Below are 19,968 nucleotides of genomic sequence, written 5' to 3'. Positions count from 1 at the left end.
GATTGCAAATCCGAGAAACCACCAAGGAGCCGATACCGATGCAAGCACACGAGGGTTTATTTGCAAGCTCAAGCTTGGGTCCAAGTATACCTGACACAGCAGAGCAGGGACTTGGACCCCGAAGTGGGTTACAGCTGGGTTTTTTATAGACTGGTCTAGGGGATTTTCAGAAGGGATGGAGGAATTTCTCAAGTTCTGTTTAATTTTGATATGGGGCTTTCAAGGGCATTGAGCTCTGTTCCCATTCTAATATGGGACTTTCTACCACAGGTGTGGGCTCTGTTGTCTTTCTGATATGGGATTACCTGCCGAGGACATTGAGGACATTCTGCATTCTGTTTTTCCTATAAAGTTCAACTCTTATTCACAGGGGCCTAAGATGGCTGTACTTGTGCTAATGCTAAACTTTAGGTGGGATGGCCTTAATTTTTCTCAGCCTCCACATTTCCCCCTCTCAGAGGAACCTAAAGAAGGACCCAATCATGGGTCCAGGTTGGTCTCAGAGTGAGACAGTAGGAATGATTAAATCATGATTCAAACCAACCTTGTTGCTGTTCTTGCTCCTGTTTGCATCTAGCCAAACCTTTTCTGACTTTTGCCATAGATTCCCGGACTATTCCTGAGTGGTCAGTAAGGAAGCAACACTCCTCATTTGGGGCAACACATAACCCCCCCTTGCTTGCAAAAGCCTCTCTACAGTTAAGATGCTCCCATCTTTTTAACCCTCAAAAGACTTTAAAAGCAAGGCTGAATTGGGTGCACATTTTTATTTTTATTTTTTTTATTTTTTTAACAGAGTATTTATTCAAGTTGTTTACTGTATAATTTCTCATGTGCCATTTTGGAAGTTTTTTATTGTAAAGACTATTCTTTTGTCTGATGACAAACAGCAGCCACACTGTCAGTGATTATTCTGGACCTCCACGTTGGATAAATTCAATTTCTTCTTGAGACACAGGTTTCCTTCTGTATTTCTGAGGTAATGTTTTTATTATTTCTGCAGTATCTGGTGGACCATGATGCATCAGCAAATCTGGTGATTTACTTCCCTTAGAATGCTGTGAAATTGAAGAAGAATGAGACAGTAGTCCTGCTGATCTCAAAACTTCTGATACATTAGGTTTAGGATTGTCTCTTCTGTCAGGGAACCTTATTAATGGTGTATGTGACTTGACTACCTGAACGACCCTGCTGGCGGACACCATCTTGCTGCCCATCATGACCCGGGTGCACATTTTTAAATGGCTAATGGGGAAGCAACATTAGTGGGGTAAGTGAGAATGGCACAGTCTTAGCTTTAGGGGATTGTCCTTGTCTGGTTGGCCTTTCCATTCTGGAACAAAGTCCTTGAGAACAGCATGTGGGTCAGCTGGCCGGACGTGGGTGTAGTGGACCCAGGGAGTAATCCCGTCAACCTTGAGAGAGGTGGGAGTGGTCAGGATCACAATGTAGGGTCCCTTCCAGCAAGGTTGAAGTGTCTGGTGTTGGTATCTCTGGACGTACACCCAGTCACCCGGCCGATATCGACGGGAGTCCGGGGGTAGCCCAGTCTCATAGAGGGCCCTCAGCTTAGGCCACACCTGCTCATGGGTTCGTTGTAACATTTGGAGGGAGAAAAAGAGTTGGTGATCAAATTCAGCAAGCACCTCGGGTTTTAAATTGGTCTTAAATTGGTTTTAATTGGTGGAGGAAAACCGAACATGGCCTCGTAGGGAGTCAGTCCCATCTTATATGGGGAGTTCCTCACCCTACCTATATAGGGCGAAGGGGAGGAGAGTCACCCAGTCCCTGCCAGTCTCCAGGGCTAATTTAGTTAAGGTCTCCCTTAATGTTCTGTTCATCCTCTCTACCTGTCCTGAGCTTTGGGGCCTATATGCACAATATAATTTCCAATCTGCCCCAAGTACTAGTGCCACTTCCCGTGTTACCTTAGAGACGAATCCTGGGCCGTTGTCTGATCCAATTCTAACAGGAAAACCATACCTCGGTAAGATGTCTTCCAGCAGTTTCTTGGTCACGGTCTGTGCTGCATGTTTGGTGGGAAATGCCTCTGTCCATCCTGGAGGACAGTTTGTGGCTGTGGGATCCTTAAGACGGTTTCCTTCCATGCATCCGTCAACCATCTTTATCCATCCTTAATTTGTACCCAAGGTAGCTCACCTTTGCTCTGCAGATCTAGGCTTTTTTAGCTGAGGCCCAGTATCCTAGAGCCGCTATGGTTTGGAGCAAGTCCCTGGTGCTTCGTAGGCATGTGTCCTGGTCCTCCACCGCCAACAGGGTATCAAATGAGCGTGCTCGGAACGGAACTCACCCAAGTCTTCATGTAAGGCCTCATCGAAGATGGTCGGTGAATTTTTGAATCCTTGTGGTAGTCGAGTCCAGGTGAGCTGGCCATTGATGCCTTTCTCAGGGTCCATCCATTCAAAGGCGAAGAGGTCTTGGCTCTTGGGTGCTAAAGGCAGGCTGAAAAAGGCATCTTTTAAATAGAAGAGGTGTATGGGTTTGGGACCTTACGGTGCATATCCTCTACTCGCCGGTTGACTTCCCTTAAGTCCTGGGGTGGCCTGTAATCGTTACAGTGTGGTTTCCGAACCGGCAGCAAGGGAGTGTTCCACGCCAATTGGCAAGGCCTCAATATGCCCGAATCCAGTAGTCGCCGTATGTGGGGTGTGATTCCCCTACGCGCTACGAGCGGCATGGGGTACTGGCAGACCCTGACAGGGTCTGCCCCCCGCTTTAGTTCTATGTATATGGCCGGTCAGTGCCAGGCCAGCCCAATTCCCCCAGTTTCTGCCCACGCTTGGGGAAATTCCCGCAGCGAATGGTCAATGTCAGTCATTGGGGCTGAGGGCATTTGGTGGAGACGATATTTGTCTTCTAAACTCAGGACAAGCACCTGAATAGGGTGCCCCTCCTTGTTTAGGAGGGTGCATAGGGTGCCCCTCCTTGTTTTTGCCCCTTTGGGGTGGAAGCGAATTTGTGCCCCCATCTTGGTGAGCAAATCCTGACCTAACAATGGGTAGGGACACTCAGGGATGACCATGAAGGAATGGGATACCCGGCCCATGCCGAGATCCACAGTTCTTCAGGTAGTCCATGAGTACTGCTTGGTGCCTGTGGCCCCTTGCACCCATGAAGTCTTGTTTGCCAATTTCCCTTGGGGTTGTAATAAAACCAAATCTTGTGCTCCAATGTCGACTAGGAATTCAACAGGTTGCCCCTCCATTCTGAGAGTTACCCTGGGCTTGGGGAGGGGTGCCGAACCCCGGCTCCCCTAGTCGTCCAGGTCCTCCATCTCCAAGATCTTGTCAGGGGCCTGAGGTCTTTTGTTAAGACAGTCTTTCACGCAGTGGCCCTCTTCTTTGCAATAAGAACATTGGTTTTTGTTCAGCTTAGGGTGCTCCCGACAGGGACCAGGGCCATCCTCCTTACCTGTCCCTGAAGCCAGCTTCTTGGGGTGCCTCCATCTTTCCTGTGGGTCGTCCATGGTTGTGGCCAGTAGGATCTTGGCCAGGTTTCGGGTCTGCCGGTCACTTAGTTTGGTTTGTTGCTCTTCCGGACTTTATTATTATAGACTCTTTCTGCTACTATAAGTCCTGCAAGCTCTTCTCTCCTAGTATTCTCTCTAGGAAGGCTGCTGGACTCTCATCCTTACCCTGTCTTACATAACCATACCTCGGCCAGATTGGGAGGCTTGCACACGACAGCCTGGAGACCTGCCATTAGAGTCTGGCAGTGGACCCGGAGTCTCTCCTTACCTTCAGCCGAGTTGTGTGCTTTGGGGAGTAAAAATGGTTTTAGCCAAGGAGGGGGATTCTCGCTTATGTCCTGCCAGACCAGGATGTAGGGCACCTGGTCAGAGTGGCCGTCCGGTTTGTCCCTGAAGATCGCGGCCTTAACCTGTAAGATAATAGGTAGGTGAAAAGTACCTTCTCGGGGCCATCCTGGAATCTCTCTCTCCATATGTCTATGCTCAGAATACAAGCTCTTTCCCTAGCATCCGAGAAGTGGGAGAACATAAGAGACAGGGGAGTGGTTTCTGTCTCCCCCATTATGTCCCCAATCCACACCAAGACACAGACAGTAAAGACGATTAACAAGGACCCAACAACACAGACAAATGCACAAACAGTTAACAAGGACATAGTAACACAGACCAGCCCACAAACAGTTAACAAGAACATGGTAACAGACAAACGTTCCTGTGCGGCTGCGGAGGCAAAACAGAAAGCAACCCGAAGGGCTGGCAGCCAGCCCTCCTTACAGATGAGGACCCCCGTCTTCCTTTACAGATGAGGACCCCATCCTCCTTACAGATGAGGACCCCGTCCTCCAGGCAGGGGCGAGGACATCTCCTCAAGACCCCCAGTTGATGGCCCACCAGCGCGCTGCCTAAGCCAAAGCTGACCCAATACACATTGGAATTCCTACAGGTAGAAGTACAGTTTAGAGCTCTCAGAGAATATGTGCGCAAAAGGTGGAAAAAGTTGAATGCACTCACCATGCGTGAAAGTCTCCAGATAGGGTCCTGGAGGTCTCTCGGATCCCGGACAAGCCCCCATATGTTGTACCCAAGACTGCGAATCCAAGAAACCACCAAGGAGCCGACGCCGACACCGATGCAAGCGCACAAGGGTTTATTTGCAAGCTCAAGCTTGGGTCCAAGTAAACCTGACACAGCAGAGCAGGGACTTGGACCCCGAAGTGGGTTACAGCTGGGTTTTTTATAGGCTGGTCTAGGGGATTTTCAGAAGGGATGGAGGAATTTCTCAAGTTCTGTTTACATTTTGATATGGGGCTTTCAAGGGCATTGAGCTCTGTTCTCTTTCTAATATGAGACTTTCTACCACGGGTGTGGGCTCTGTTGTCTTTCTGATATGGGATTACCTGCCGAGGACATTGAGGACATTCTGCAGTTTTTCCCATAAAGTTCAGCTCTTATTCATAGGGGCCTAAGATGGCTGTACTTGTGCTAATGCTAAACTTTAGGTGGGATGGCCTTAATTTTTCTCAGCCTCCATAAGATACCCAAAATATATATATGTGTGTGTACATTTTATGTAAATTGAAATGACCGCTACCTTGAAGAATCAATGACAAGGCAAAATGAACTCAGTGTAAGGCAGGAGTGGACCTGACCATTTCAGAGGGAAGAGATGATCTGACTCTGTCCCTACTCCGTCCCTGCTCACTGAAGGGTGCTTCCACAGAAGGTTTCTTACTCTAGTCATCCACAACTCTTTCCCTAAAAGCTTTCCCTGGAATAGGTGCATGTTTAGCCAATGCACACAGCAGAAGAGAAGTGGCCCCTAAAGTAGCCTCAACCCATAAGGGATGGAAACTGGTGTTTAATTAACCCAGTGTCATCACTCGGCTGATGAGACAACTCTGAGGCATGTCTTACACCATCTCCCCAAAGTCCCAGGTGAGATGAAGCCCCAGGTGTCCACAGCAGTTATCTGCTCAGTAACATACCCTGTATTTTCTTTCCCTCTTTCCTTTCCTACTCTACTTCTCCTCTCCACTCCTCTGTTGATGCTTCCAGGCATCACATCACAGATAAACTACTTGCACTCAAATCTTTGTATCATGGTGTGTTCTGGGAAAATCCAATCTGAAATATTCCCAGAAACCAAGATTTATTAAATCTGTTGTAATTAGCGCAATGAGATGTTGATGCAAAGACAATTAATTAGAGCAATGAAACAGAATTGACTCTAGAAAGAGACACATTCATCTATGGACACTTGGTCTAAACAAAGGAACAACTGCAGGATAGTGGGAAAGGACAGTCCTTTCAGAACGCACTGCTGGGCCAAGTGAATATCCATGAGGAAAATGAAATTTGACCTCATCTCACACACAAAAATCAATTCCAGGTGGTCCACACATGACAGGTAAAACAATGAAACCCCCAGACAATGTGACAAGAAAGTATCTTTTTACCTTGTGCTTTGGAACGATCTCTTCCAGGCACACAAAAAACCACTAAAGTAAAGCAAGTTTCTCAATCTTGCACTACTGACATTTTGAACTGGATAAATTTTTGTTATGGGGGCTGTCCTGTGCATTGTAAGATGTTCAACAGCATCCCCAGCTTCCCACTAGATGCCAGTACCACTGCCAATACTACCCCAATTATGACAACCAAAAATGTCGCCAAGACATTGTCAAATGTCCCCGGGGGTACAGCTGCCAGATTTAGGGAGAAAACAGAACACCCAGTTAAACTTGAATCTTAGATAAACAACAGCAAAATAGGGATCCCTGGATAGCTCAGTGGTTTAGCACCTGTCTTGGGCTCAGGGCATGATCCTGAAGTCCCAGGATCAAGTCTGACGTTGGGCTCCCTGCATGGAGCCTGCTTCTCCCTCTGCCTGTGTCTCTGCCTCTGTGTGTGTGTGTGTGTGTGTCTCATGAATAAATAAATAAAATCTTTTTAAAAAACCAGCAAAAAAAAAAATAAATAAATAAAAAAAATAAAAAACCAGCAAAATAGTATGTGTACCAAATATTATCTAGGAAATATTTCAATTAAATTTGTTTCATTGTTTATCTGACATTCAGATTTAACTAGATGTCCTGTATTTTATCTGAAAGTCACCTCTAGTAAAGAACTACTGTCTCAAAAGAAAAATGATTTGATATATTGGACAACAAGAATGACCTTTATTTATCAAAAGACATCTTTTAGAGAGTGAAAAAGCAAGCTACCAAGTGGAAGAAGATCACATATGCCCAGCTAAGGGCTCACACGCAGAATTTATAAATAATGTTTTATGAGCAATAAGAAAAAAGTCAGACCATGCAATAGAAATGCAGACAAGAGACAAGAAATTCACAAAACAAGATATCCAAATAGCCAATAAACATGTGAAAGGCACTCAACCTCATTTGCAATCAGGAAAATACAAATTGAAACGACAATGCAATACCACTACACACTCACCAGAATGGCTACAAGATTAATAATATCAGTACCTGCAAGGAGAGCAACAGGAACTCGTCTAAACAGTGCGGGAGGGGCAGCCCCGGTGGCGCAGCGGTTTAGCGCCGCCTGCAGCCAGGGGTGTGATCCTGCATGGAGCCGGCTTCTCCCTCTGCCTGTGTCTCTGTCTCTGTCTGTCTCTCTCTCTGAATAAATAAATAAATAAATAAATAAATAAATAAATAAATAAATATTAAAAAAAATATGGTCGAATTGGCTGGGTAAGGAAAAAGAGAGGTCACTGGATGGCAAGAGTTAGATATCAACTAGAAATAAGGTAACCAAAACACTGAGAGGGACTGGGAACAACTTAAAAATAAATAAATAAATAAATAAATAAATAAATAAATAAATAAATAAATAAATATATTTAAACAGTGCGGGAGGGCCTGTAAACAGACTCGACCACTTTGACAGTATCAGTTGAGAAGCAGAAAACATGCACATCCTCTGACCTCTCAATTCCACTTCTAGGAATATACTCAAAAGGAAGACCTGCATCATAAAGCATGAACAAGAATGCTCATAAGAACATGATACTTGGAAACAATCCAAAAGTCCATCCACAGTAGAATGAATGAATACAACTGCACTACGGTATACTACAGGGGATACTCAGGTAACCCGTGGCAATTAAACATTTGGGCTCCCTGTATGGAGCCTGCTTCTCCCTCTGCCTGTGTCTCTGCCTCTCTCTCTCTCTCTCTCTCAGTCTGTCTCTGTGTGTGTGTGTATATATGTGTGTGTGTGTCTCTCATGAATAAATAAATAAAATCTTTTTTAAAAATAATTAATTAATTGATTGATTGATTAATGTTTGGATTTTGCGGGCACCTGGATGGCTAAGTTGGTTGAGGCCTGCCTTCAGATCAGGTCATGAGCCCAGGATCCGAGGATTGAGCCCTGAGTCGGGCTCCCTGATCATCAGGGAACCTTCTTTTCCTTCTCCCTCAGCCCCTTGTCCTGCTCGTGCATGCGTGTATGTTCTCTGTTCCATTAAATAAAATCTTAAAAAAAAAAAAAAAGTTTGGATTTTTTGTTGTTAAGTTGTTCCCAGTCCCTCTCAGTGTTTTGGTTACCTTATTTCTAGTTGACATCTAACTCTTGCCATCCAGTGACCTCTCTTTTTCCTTACCCAGCCAATTCGACCATATTTTTTTAAGTTTTTATTTATTCATTTGAGAGAGACAGAGAGTATAAGAGAGAACACACACATAGGAGCAGGGGAAGGGCAGAGGGAGAGGGAGAGGGAGAGGGAGAAGCAGACTCCCCTCTGAGCAGGGAGCCCGATGCGGGACTTGATCCCCAGGCTGGGGTCACAACCGCTGAGCCACCCAGATGTCCTTCGACCATTGTTTTCTTTCTTTTTTTTTTTTTTTTTTTTTTTAAATTTAGTCATGAGAAACCCAGAGAGAGAAGCAGAGATACAGGCAGAAGAAGAAGCAGACTCCCTGCAGGGGCTCCATGTGGGACTCGATCCTGGGACTCCAGGATCACACCCTGAGCCAAAGGCAGATGCTCAACTGGTGAGCCCCCCAGGTGTCCCGACCATAGTTTTCTTAAAGATTTATTTATTTGTTTGAGAGAGAGACAGCATGAGCGGGAGGGGCAGAAGGTAAGGGAGAGAATCTCAAGCAGACTCCATGCTGAACCAAGAGCCCCATGAGGGCTCGATCCCACAACCCTGAGATCAGGATCTGAGCCAAAACAAGGAGTCAGGTGCCCAACCAACTGCACCACCCAGGCACCCCTGACCATATTTTTTAAAGACTTATTTTTACCTGTACCAGCCTCTTTGACTATGCTGGTTAATCACCAATGAGGATTTTTTTTTTCCCTAAATGCCTGAAAACATTAATGCAGACATTTTCTTTCTTAATTTACAGGGTGGTTACCTTTAATATTTTACCTTTCAGTTTGTCATTAATTAATTTTCCTACTGTATCTGTGATCTCCCTTCTCCCACAAGGATGCTGGATATAATTGGGCATAAATGCTACTACTAAAGGAAGTGCCGCTCACACCCTGCCTGCCTGCCTGCGGCCTCATCCCAAACCCAAGGTAAAAACAGCAGCTCTAATTCTACCCTAACAAAACCTATTCCACCCCTTCCTCAAGCAGCACAGTTTGCATGAAAGTAATGGCTGCTCTAACCTCTCTGTTTACTCCTTGGACTGGTCAGGTGATCCCTGGTGGAGAGAGCTCTGCTGTTTTAGATTCATGTTTCATTCTTTCGTCCATTCCATCTAGAATAATAGAAGCATCCTTTGGCTTCTCACCACCTCACCCCCGCCTTTGAGAGTTTCCCTAAATGGGTGCCAAATAGTACTAACAGGCCAATGAATAAATAACAGAACACTGGTAACAGTCTGCCGACCATGGCATCCCTCTGAGAGGGCAGGAAATGGAATTTCTGGACTAGTGAGGCCTCTGGTGGTACAAGAAGAGCTGTCGTTCATACTGAACATTTCCCTTCAGCCTGACAAGAGTCTAATCTCTGTGGGTGTGTCTCTGTCTCTTTCTGTCTCTGTCTCGCTCTCGCTCTTTTTCACACACACACACACACACACACACACACACACACACACACACTCCAGCACTGGCAGAGTCCATAGGAGGGCAATCCTCGGCTCATTTCATTTCTCATTCACTGCTCTGGAAACTAGACTCAGAGAGATCTCAGGAAGCACTTGGTCTTCACAGCAGGTCCAGACCAAGGACAGAAGGAGATGGGGCTGATGCTGGAGGTAAGAAGGTATCAACTCCTGAGTAAGGCCTCAATGGGAACAGATCCCTGGATAGAGGTCTGACAGGAGAGGGTGGCATCTAGAACTCTCATGGAGAAGAGAGGAGAGAAGAGAAGATGGCCCCCCCACACACCCCGGGGGAAAAGCTGGCATTCCCACAGAGGGTGAGACTCCAGGAACTCTGCTTTTTTCACCACAAAACGCTGGGGTCAAAGGAAACTATCTTTAAAGGGAGGGAAGGGGTTCTAAGATCCTTAATCTTCTATGTCTCCAGTATTAGGATTTTGATTGGATGGTCAGCGGCTTCTACCATATTTTAATAAGAAACTATGTGAAATGATAACGTGAATGCAGTTAGCAAGTAACATCCCAGAGCCTAAGAGAAGTTGCAAAAATCTGCCCAAACAAAATGAAGCAGGAGACATTCACACACCTAGAAGCAGCATAGGGGAAGGGCAGAGGTGCCTGTCACCAGCAGAGCCATCCTGCCCTGCCCCTGCCCAAGCTGAGGGAGCAGCCAGGACGCCCCCTAAGTCTTGGCTCCCTGGTGTGCCCTGGGATGATGGCCTCACCACGCAGAGGGACCATGCTTATTATTGACCACCTCTTCATTCTCTCCTGGCTTTGTCTTTTACAGTGAGCTGGGGACTGGGCAGAGGGAGGGGAGGTCCTGTTAAACCAGATGCCTTTAGACCATGGATTCAGGACAGTGGAGTTTCATCAATAACTTCACGGCGGTAAGGCAGGAGTTCCTTCCAGAGCTTTGTGTCCTCCGTGGGAGGGGATATAGACAGGGACAGTGCTAGCTCCCAGCAACCACTTCTCTCCCGGGGGCTGGTGAGGAACAGGTCCTGGCTGACCATACTCAAACTTCTTAAAGTCTTTCTTTGTCTGGGTCCTGGGGATGAGTGAGTTGACTTCTTTCTTAGCCTCTCCTCTTACAGCTGAACTAGTTACGTTGAACTGTTTGCAGCTCTCACAGTCTACCTGACTGACCCTTCAGCAGCTAAAATATTCAAAGCTAAAAGCCAGACAACAAGACATGAGACATTTCTGCCTGTATCTGGGTGTTGGTGCAAATGCAGCTGGTTTGCCCTTCAGGAAGCAAGGGTCTCTTCTGAGTCTGTAGCAATCACAAGGATTTCACTCACCAAAACGGGACAGCTTCCCCCACAGCTGCTTCCTGAAACAGCAAAAGTTGCTGAGCACGGTACCCACCACTTTACCTAAAAAATAAGAAGTCAGGTCCCCCAGTGCTCCTCCTTGACTGCTTTCCTGCTGGCCCCCACAGGTAAATGCTATCCTGGGATTTTTTCCACTTTCACTCCTATGTATTTCTTTTACTTTAACCACAAACCTGTCTCCTCAATAAAAAGTGCATTATTTTGCCTATATTTAATCTTAAAATAAATAGTATCATACTGTGAACACTTTCCTGCAACTTCCTTTTCGCTTTAACATTATAGTTGTAAGATCCATCCATGGTGAAATCTGTAACTCCAGTGCATCTAGTTATTTCAATTTCTTAGTCTGTTAAATCTATAGATACTGATTATCCCTATTATCTTACTTTGAGCTTTCCTATTTTGTCTAAGCTTTCGTTTTTTATTATTTCTTGATAACTCTTTTGAATTGATTCGATTATTCTCTTGTTTCTACTGACTTGGAAGTGCACATTTTATTTCTAATATGTAATAGTTGCCTTCATTTTTCAAATGTATATGTCACAAAGTTTAATATTATTCAGTATTGTTATTCTTCCCCAGCAACTCAGCTCCAGTTCCATTATTGGTGACTCATATTTTAGTTCTGTTTCAATTTTTACCCACAAATCAAATATTATTGTATTGCTTTATATGGCCAATATTTGCTTATATTTACACATTTGTTTACAAATTTTTTGAACATTATTCTTTTGCATCTCACACCCTCCTTTTGAGATCATGCTCTTTTTTCCTGCAAAGCTTATAAGTCTGATGATAGTAAATGCTCTCTTTCTTGGCTTGTCTAATAGTACCCTTGGTGTACCTTCATTCTTAAATTCCAGTTTGTAAACAGTTCTAGGGTGGCAATTATTTTCTCTTCGCATTTGAAGCCTTTATTTTATTACTCCACTGGCTCCTATTGCTTCAGCAAAGGTGTCTGTTGCCCATCTAACTGTTATTTCTTTTTTTTTTTTTTTTTTTAGATTTTATTTATTTATTCATGAGAGACACACAGAGAGAGAGGCAGAGACATAGGCAGAGGGAGAAGCAGGCTCCATGCAGGGTGCCCCATGCTGGACTCGATGCCAGGACCCTGGGATCACAGCCTGAGCCAAAGGCCGACACTCAACCACTGAGCCACCCAGGCACCCCTAACTGTTATTTCTTTATAGATAATCTGTCTTTTATTTCTGTCCTCTTTTAATACTTGTTTGTCTGTTTTTATAGTTTTATTGTGGTAAATAATCTATGGATTTATTTTTATTTATTCTACTTGAGATTCATTTTGCCTATTTAATCTGAATATTCATATATTTCATTAATTTGGAAAAATAATCAGCTATTAGCTCTTTAAATATTTTCTGTGTCCCCTCCCCTGTCTCCTTTCTTCTGAGTCTGCCAATAGAAGAGTTTGAATCTCTCGTTTTATCTTCTTTGTCTCTTACGCCCTCTTTTATATTTTTTACCTCTTTGACTCTCTGCTGCATTCTGGGTAATGTCTTCAAATCTAATTAACTTGGGTGCCTGGGTGGCCTAGTCAATTGTCTGCTTTCAGCTCAGGTCATGATCCCAGAGCTCTGGGATCAAGCCCCACATCAGGCTCCCTGCTCAGCAGGAATTCTGCTTCTCCCTCTCCCTGTGCCCCTCCCTGATGCTCACCCACTTTATCTCTCTCAAATAAATAATTTTTTAAAAATCGAATTAATCATTTCTTAACCAATACCAAACTTATTCACTCCATTTTTAATTTTCATTTTATTTTTAATTTTTTATTAACTTTTTATAAATTTTTATCAATTCCACTGGAATTTTTTAATAGTATGTTGTCTCTATCTCATGTTTTTAATGTCTTCTCTGGAAACATTTTAGATTTGGTAGGTTTTTTTGTTTTGTCTTTTATTTTTTATAGATTTTATTTATTTATTCATGAGTGACACAGACAGAGGCAGAGACACAGAGGGAGAAGCAGGCTCCTTGCAGGGAGCCTGATGTGGGATTTGATCCCCAGACCCAGGATCACCCCTGAGCCAAACCGCCCAACTCCGTCTGCCCAACCGCTGAGCCACCCAGGCGTCCCTTCACAATGCATTTAAATGGGAATGTGTTAAATTGTATCCAGCATATCCAGGAAATGCAATGCGAGATTTTTTAGGAGTACAGCCAACATAATGTTCTTCCAGAGGGTTTTAAATCATTCTGTTTGCAATGTGGAACAGTTTGGAGAGGAGAAACCCTTAGAAGCAGAGAGACCTACTAGGAGCCTACAGCAGAAATTTACACGAAAGAGGATAACGACTTGAAGACTAGCGGTGGCAGAGATAAACAGAAATAGATGGATCTTGGAGATATTTAGTAAGTAAAATCAGCAAGGTTTCAGACATCCAAGAAGACATGTCTAGTAGGAAGGTTTTGTTTGTTTATTTATTTATGATAGTCACAGACAAAGGCAGAGGGAGAAGCAGGCTCCATGCAATGGGAGCCCGACGTGGGATTCGATCCCGGGTCTCCAGGATCACGCCCTGGGCCAAAGGCAGGCGCTAAACCGCTGAGCCACCCAGGGATCCCTAGTAGGAAGTTTTAATAGGGGTCAAGAGGCCAGAGGAGAAGGCAGCTCAGGTGGCGCAGCGGTTTAGCACTGCCTGCAGTCCTGGAGACCCGGGATCCAGTCCCACGTCAGGTTCCCTGCATGGAGCCTGCTTCTCCCTCTGCCTGTGTCTCTGCCTCTCTCTCTCTCTCTGAATAAATAAATTTAAAATATATATATATATATTATATATATATATATATATATATATAATAAATAAAAAAGAGGTCAGAGGAGAGATTTCCCCTGCATAAGATCTTGGGAAGTCTCTGAAAAACTGGTAACTGAATTTGTTACAGAACTGACACCTGTTGGTGCACCCTAAGTCAATGTCTGAGACAGTTTTGAAGCAAAGAAAGTTTTTATTATCAGACGGGAAGGCAGGGGGTCACTCCCAAAGCTGCCTTGTTCTTTTGAGCCTAGGGACAGCTTACTATGTATGTTTGGGGAGAGAGGGAGTACTTAAGAGGAAGGTGAGGGGTTTCTTGAAACTCTGAAAGGGGGCAAACTGGAGGTATGCGTTTTTCCAGAGAATGAGAGGTTGATCAGGATCTGGTATACCAGGTACATCAGGTAACTTCAAGACAAATGTTACTGTCCAGTCCTCATTAGTTTTCTACAATCAGCGGTAAACAGGGAGTAGGGTTGAAAAAAGCAAAGTTAATGGTTGATAAGAGGTGCTAAGACAATGAAGTAGGGAACAAAACAGAAAGTAGACCTAAGTCAGTAATGCAACTAACATAACTATAGCTCTGCAGGTCCAGGAACCAGGTGTCTGGACTCAAACTGACCAACGTAGATAACTTGGGAGAAAGTGCAGGGGGAAGAAAGGAAGGTCCTAGGACCCAGCTTCCAGAAATACCAACATTTTAAGACCTGAGAGGAGGCAGGAGACTGAAAACAGACGGAGAAAGACCCAGAAGAGAGTTGCGGCTTTAGCTGACGCCAAGAGAGGAGCATTTCCAAAGGAAGCTGAAGAAACCCCACACCCCCGCCCCCGTGAGTGGGCCCAGGCCTAACCCAGAGGCAGCCCATCCAGGCGCCTCCCATGAATTCAAGCAACAAAAACATTGTTTTTCCGAGATAAGAAAACTATCCCCCCCCCCTCGCCCTGACTGGAAAAGTCCCTGAACATGGTCCTCTTGACCTTCAAAGAAATCAATCATGTCATAACCCGAATGCTATGCTACTCCCGCGGTTTTTTGCCTTTAAAAGATGCCTGTAATTGCTAATCGGGGCTCTGCCACCTCGGAGGCCGAGAGCCCCGATTAGCAAACGTCCAATAAACCCTCTTGCTTGTTGCATCTGCCTGTCTGGGGTCTGAGTCTCTGGGGCGTCCACCGGGACGCGTTGGCACCCGTGAGCCAGGGTCCAACAAAGCAAGTGTCCAGTGAAACAGAGGACAAGAGAAGTGACTGAAAACCGGGCATTTTGGTGACACGCGAAAGGCGATCTTGGCGAGAGTCAATGAACGATGAAGGCCCAAGACGGGGGCGGCGCTCACTTTAGCAACACAAATACTAAAACTGGAGCTTTACAGAGATTAGCATGTCCCCTACAAAAGGACGACCCGCACATTCGCAAAGCGTTCTATGCTTTAAAAAAAAAAAAAAAAAAGGAGTGACTTGGGGAGCTGAAAATGGACACCGCTCCTTTGAGAGGTTTGGCCACGCAGACAGACAAAGGGAGGGCATTAGCGTTCGAAGAGAAGGGCTGGAGCTGTATTTCAGAGGAGGGGAACTTTAGAAGACGGGAAGGAACCGACGAGGGAGAAGAAGCGATAAACTAAGAGGCCGGGGCGAAAGAAATCCGCAGCACGGGCCGCCGAATTCTCTGGCATCGCTACTGACCGACCCAGATTCCGACGCTTTGAGCCGACAGGCTGCGGGTCCGCGGGCGGGTCGCCGTCGCTGTTTTGTTTTGTTTCTCCACTAAAACTTTCCCTCCCCGGCCCGCCTCCCTCCCTCCCTCCCTCATCCGCCCACTCGGCCGCCCCCGCCGGCCCGGTGAGACACCGCGGCCTCCTCCAGGAATTCTTCCGGGTCGCCGGGCGGGGCCACGCCCAGTCCCAATCCCGCCCGCCCCCTCCCTCCCTGGAGCGCGCTTCCCACAGACGCATGCGCACAGAGGTCGCCATCGCCGCCACGCTTGGGGGCTCCCCCTCCCCTCCCTCCACGTCTTGCGCAGGCGCGTTGGGTCCTGGTCGCGATGCGGGTGCTTGTGGGTGAGGGAGGGCGGAAAGAGCCGGGGGCGGCTTCGCGGAAAGGTTGAGACAAAGGTTGGGAGGTGGGAGGCGGGTTCCGAGGGCGGGCGCTGACTCGCGCACGGGCGATCGTGCACCAGCCTTGGCCTCCTACCTCAAGACGCCGAATCTCCCCAGTGCCAGGGACCCGTGTCTCCTCAGCAGCGCGAGGGGGGCGAGAAGGGGCGGAGCAGAGGAGGGGGCCGGATGCGGGGACGGAGGGCGACCCCGAGACAATAAACACTTTGTATTTCCTGGCCAGGTGGCGGGACGGGCTTCATTGGGGCAGCCCTAACCCAGCTGCTGAAAGCCCGGGGCCACGAAGTGACTTTGGTCTCCCGAAAGCCCGGGCCCGGCCGCATCACGTGGGTATGTCGGTCCTCCGGAAGCCGTGGGCCAGGTCTGCCTTGGCGACGCCCCCGCCCACGGAAAAGCACTGTGTTTTCTCTAACAGGATGAGCTCGCCACGTCGGGGCTGCCCCGCTGCGATGCCGCTGTCAACCTGGCTGGAGAGAACATCCTCAACCCCCTCCGAAGGTCAGCCAGGGCCCTGGAGCGGATCCCCTTCAGAGCAGAGGGAGGACGGTGTGACCCTGATGAGAACCGGGAGCCCTGGAGAATGTCAGATTGAGAACTGAACTATTGCGAACTACTCATCGCTCCCCACTCCTCCCTCCACACCCACCTGCCCTTCTGCCCTCAGCTGTTGACTTTCATCCTCACTTATACTCAGGATGCCCAAAATGTATGCCTTTTCTTTCTTCAGGAGAGATGGACCATTTCTCTAAGCCACAAGGCAGGGGTTTGCTAGAAATGGGTCTGGATGAGCCCCAGGGAAAGAGGAAGGGATATGTTCAAGAATGTATTTAGTGGCTTATTTCCCTCTTGTTTCTCCTGCAGATGGAATGAAACCTTCCAAAAAGAGGTTCTCAGCAGCCGCTTGGAGACCACCCAGATACTGGCTAGAGCCATCAACAAGGCCCCTCAACCCCCTCAGGCCTGGGTCTTAGTCACTGGTGTAGGTATGTCCCAAATCACCACCCTTTATATTAGCCAGAGGAAGAGAGGTTGCACAGTGAGGGGCTAGCTCAGGCTCTTCTAGCTATGCATATCCCAGAGCGCTGGTCTTATCCAAGCATAGGAATTTCCTAGGCCCTCAATCCATGCATATTTCTCCAGGCCTTTGCATACTTTCGCTGAGAAACAGGGATCTCTAGAGGAAGAGGGGATAGTGGCACTGCTCCCGATGCCTGAAAAAGTCCCAACTGCTGCCAAGTCCCTGCACAGGAGGACTTGTCACACCACAGTTCTCCAGGAACAGAACTCCTGATTCTTGTATTTCACCATTGAGACTAGATAATTACAAACAATTTTAGAATATATATCAGCCACTATTCTAAGTGTTTTACACCTATAACAGCGTTTAATCCTCACAAGAATCCTATGAGATAGCCACTGTTATTATTCCCTTTTTAAAGATGCAAATAGGTTATATAACTTGCCTGAAGTCACAGGCTTAATAAATGGTGGAGCTAAGTAAATCTCAGGCAGCCTGGCCCCCAAGTCTTTACTCTTAACCACTACACTCTAGCAGCCCCTCAGCTTAGCCCTGCAACTAAAGATAAGTTACCCCAGGGCAAGAACAGGTCAACCCATGGAGTAGCTCAAAGGGAAAAATAAGGCACTGTCTTCCCATGGGAAGATCCCGGGGGGGGGGGGGGGGGGGGGGGGGGGGGGGAGCACGAGGAACATCGGGTGCAAAAAGCCAGCCAGGACCAAGGACACTGGGGCAAACCAGTGCTGTTCCACCGGCAGCTTACTACCAGCCCAGCCTGACTGCGGAGTATGATGAGGACAGCCCAGGAGGGGATTTTGACTTTTTCTCCAACCTGGTAACCAAATGGGAAGCTGCAGCCAGGCTTCCTGGGGAGTCTACACGCCAGGTGGTGGTGCGCTCCGGTGAGAACCAGGGGGCCTGGTTGGAATGTCTTCCCTGGGCTGGGGGAGTGGGGGAGTGGGGGAGCTGAGCTTTCAGAGAATGATTAGAGGCTGCCATTTCTGGCCAGCCTGCAGGTGGGAGGACCAAAAGCCCCAGAGAGCCACAGCCCTCAGCTGCTACAGAGCTAAGTTGGCATCGAAAGTGGGAAGGAACAGTGGAACTGCCTAGAGGCTGAGGAGCCTCCTGCATCCTCCCTCTTGCCTGCTCTAGGGGTTGTGCTGGGCCGTGGGGGTGGTGCCATCCATCACATGCTGCTGCCCTTCCGCCTGGGCCTAGGGGGCCCCATCGGCTCAGGCCACCAGTTCTTCCCCTGGATTCACATCCAGGACCTGGCAGGAATCCTGGTCCATGCACTTGAAGCAAGCCACGTGCAAGGGGTCCTGAATGGAGTGGCTCCAGCCCCCACCACTACAAATGCTGAGTTTGCCAAGGCCTTGGGTGCCGCCCTGGGCTGCCCAGCCTTCATTCCTCTCCCCGGCATGGTGGTACAAGCTGTCTTTGGGCGAGAGCGTGCCATCATGCTGCTGGAGGGCCAGAAGGTGGTCCCACGGAAGACACTCGCCTCTGGCTACCGGTATTCCTTCCCAGAGTTGGGGGCTGCTTTGAAGGAAGTCGTAGCCTAAGTGGGGAGGCTCCTGGCAGGGCCTGCAGCCTGTCCTACAGAGGCTTGCTGGTTACAGACTGAATAGGCTCAGGTATTCCTCTGAGACCTGAAACTATCTGGTTCTTAGGGGTTCCTCTCCCTGCCCTCCTCCTCATTGCTCTGTTGCTCCACCTTATTTAACTGATTGTCCACTGTCTCAAAGTTGCAGTCTCCTCAGATTGGGTCCTTAACCTCTTGACTCCTTTTAAAAGAATTTCCAAGTTTGGTTTCCCTTCCCTACATGTCCCATTACTATCCCAGTTATTCTTTGTGTTGTGTAGAAAATGTTCTGCGACTGAGACAATAAAGATAAATTATCTCACAGGCTTCAGTTCACCTCTCTGGCCTAGATTCTCCTGGAATTTATGTCCAAGAAAATGCCAGATGACTCTACATGGGATTTTGAATGTTCTAATGGACAACATCTCTCTCTCTCTTGGTCCCTCCATTGCCAAGAGCTGGTAATAAATCCAGGGCATGAGGTTATAAAGGTGGAGACTAGAAAATGAGAGAAATGATGATCCATTTCCAGTAGGTTCTCTTGTCACCCTGCATACTTATCCACACAGTGTCATTAGGGTACCATCAGAGGAAGAGACAAGGCCCCAGTCTAGAACAGCCTTCAATCTCACTGAACAGCAGTGAATTAATAAAGCAATCACACGCTGGTCTCCTAGATCATCAAGCTGCGGTAGGACAAAGCCAACATCCCTGTCTATAAGATGCTTAGGACTTGCCTCTCATCTGATTGAGGCCACTTAGGCATTCAGGGTCCCTAGGACAAAAGGGCAGAGGATACCCTGGCCTACTGCCCTGGTTACCTGCCATAACTTAACCAGCAGTTTCCCTAGCCCAAATTTGGGCCATATTAGCCCATCTCCTTTTGTCCCAGAGGACTATGGGCTCTTTGAGTCATTGTCACTTCCTAACTAGCTTCTTCCCAACACACTTGCCCCCAGCTCAGGTCAGTACAGGCTAGTGGTGTAAAACACCAATGGGGAGGAAGGGTGAAGACACTGGGACCCTGAGACTCTCTCCATCATCATCCAGCTCCCCACATTAGTTGCTAGAGTGAAGAACTGAGGTGGCAGTACTCAACTTGCTGTGCCACCCAGGGAGAAGTCACAGCCCGAAAAGGATCATGTCCAGGGACCTACCGCAGAGCCCAGACAGTACAGAATCCAGGGGCACCTGTCCTACTTCTTTATCTGATCTTCTACTCTTCAGGAAATTGGTGGGCTCTGCATTGTTCCTGAGGGAAGGACTGGCCTCAAAGGTAGAGGCCACAGAAAAGTACAGTGGGGGGCTGTGCTAAAGGAAGGTCTACTGGGCAGCCCCAGTGGCGCAGCGGTTTAGCGCCGCCTGCGGCTCAGGGTGTGATCCTGGAGACCGGGGATCGAGTCCCACATCTGGCTCCCTGCATGGAGCCTGCTTCTCCCTCTGCCTGGGTCTCTGCCTCTGTGTGTGTGTGTCTCTTTTGAATAAATAAATAAATAAAATCTTTTAAAAAATAAAAAAGGTCTACTGACCAATACTGTCCACAGATGAAATATACAACTT

At 47.3% G+C, this 19,968-nt stretch overlaps 1 protein-coding gene, 1 non-coding gene and 1 pseudogene across 4 annotated transcripts; 2 read left to right on the top strand and 1 right to left on the bottom strand.

Annotated features, from left to right (window-relative positions):
• Positions 1-752: 752 nt before the first annotated feature.
• LOC140599343 (alpha-ketoglutarate dehydrogenase component 4 pseudogene) lies at positions 753-16,133 on the bottom strand (annotated as a pseudogene).
• LOC112926622 (U6 spliceosomal RNA) lies at positions 15,021-15,124 on the top strand. Its single transcript, XR_003236374.1, has one exon. It is a non-coding gene; the product is annotated as a U6 spliceosomal RNA (small nuclear RNA).
• SDR39U1 (short chain dehydrogenase/reductase family 39U member 1) lies at positions 15,627-18,732 on the top strand. 3 transcript variants are annotated; one of them, XM_072761293.1, is made up of 6 exons: positions 15,627-15,738; positions 16,029-16,135; positions 16,221-16,303; positions 16,667-16,788; positions 17,582-17,725; positions 17,976-18,732. In XM_072761293.1, exons 1-6 carry the CDS (start codon positions 15,642-15,644, stop codon positions 18,386-18,388), a joined length of 966 nt encoding a protein of 321 aa, XP_072617394.1. In that variant the 5' UTR covers positions 15,627-15,641; the 3' UTR covers positions 18,389-18,732. The 3 variants fall into 3 exon arrangements, with proteins under 3 accessions (XP_072617394.1, XP_025863421.1, XP_025863422.1); XM_026007636.2 differs by having other exon boundaries at positions 15,663-15,748; XM_026007637.2 differs by lacking the exon at positions 15,627-15,738 and having other exon boundaries at positions 16,221-16,511.
• The last annotated feature ends 1,236 nt before the right edge of the window (positions 18,733-19,968 follow it).

This window comes from Vulpes vulpes, chromosome 6, assembly GCF_048418805.1.
Source record: "Vulpes vulpes isolate BD-2025 chromosome 6, VulVul3, whole genome shotgun sequence".
In the NCBI taxonomy this organism is placed as follows: Eukaryota; Metazoa; Chordata; class Mammalia; order Carnivora; family Canidae; genus Vulpes; species Vulpes vulpes.
This window is presented reverse-complemented; position numbering and strand designations above follow the sequence as displayed.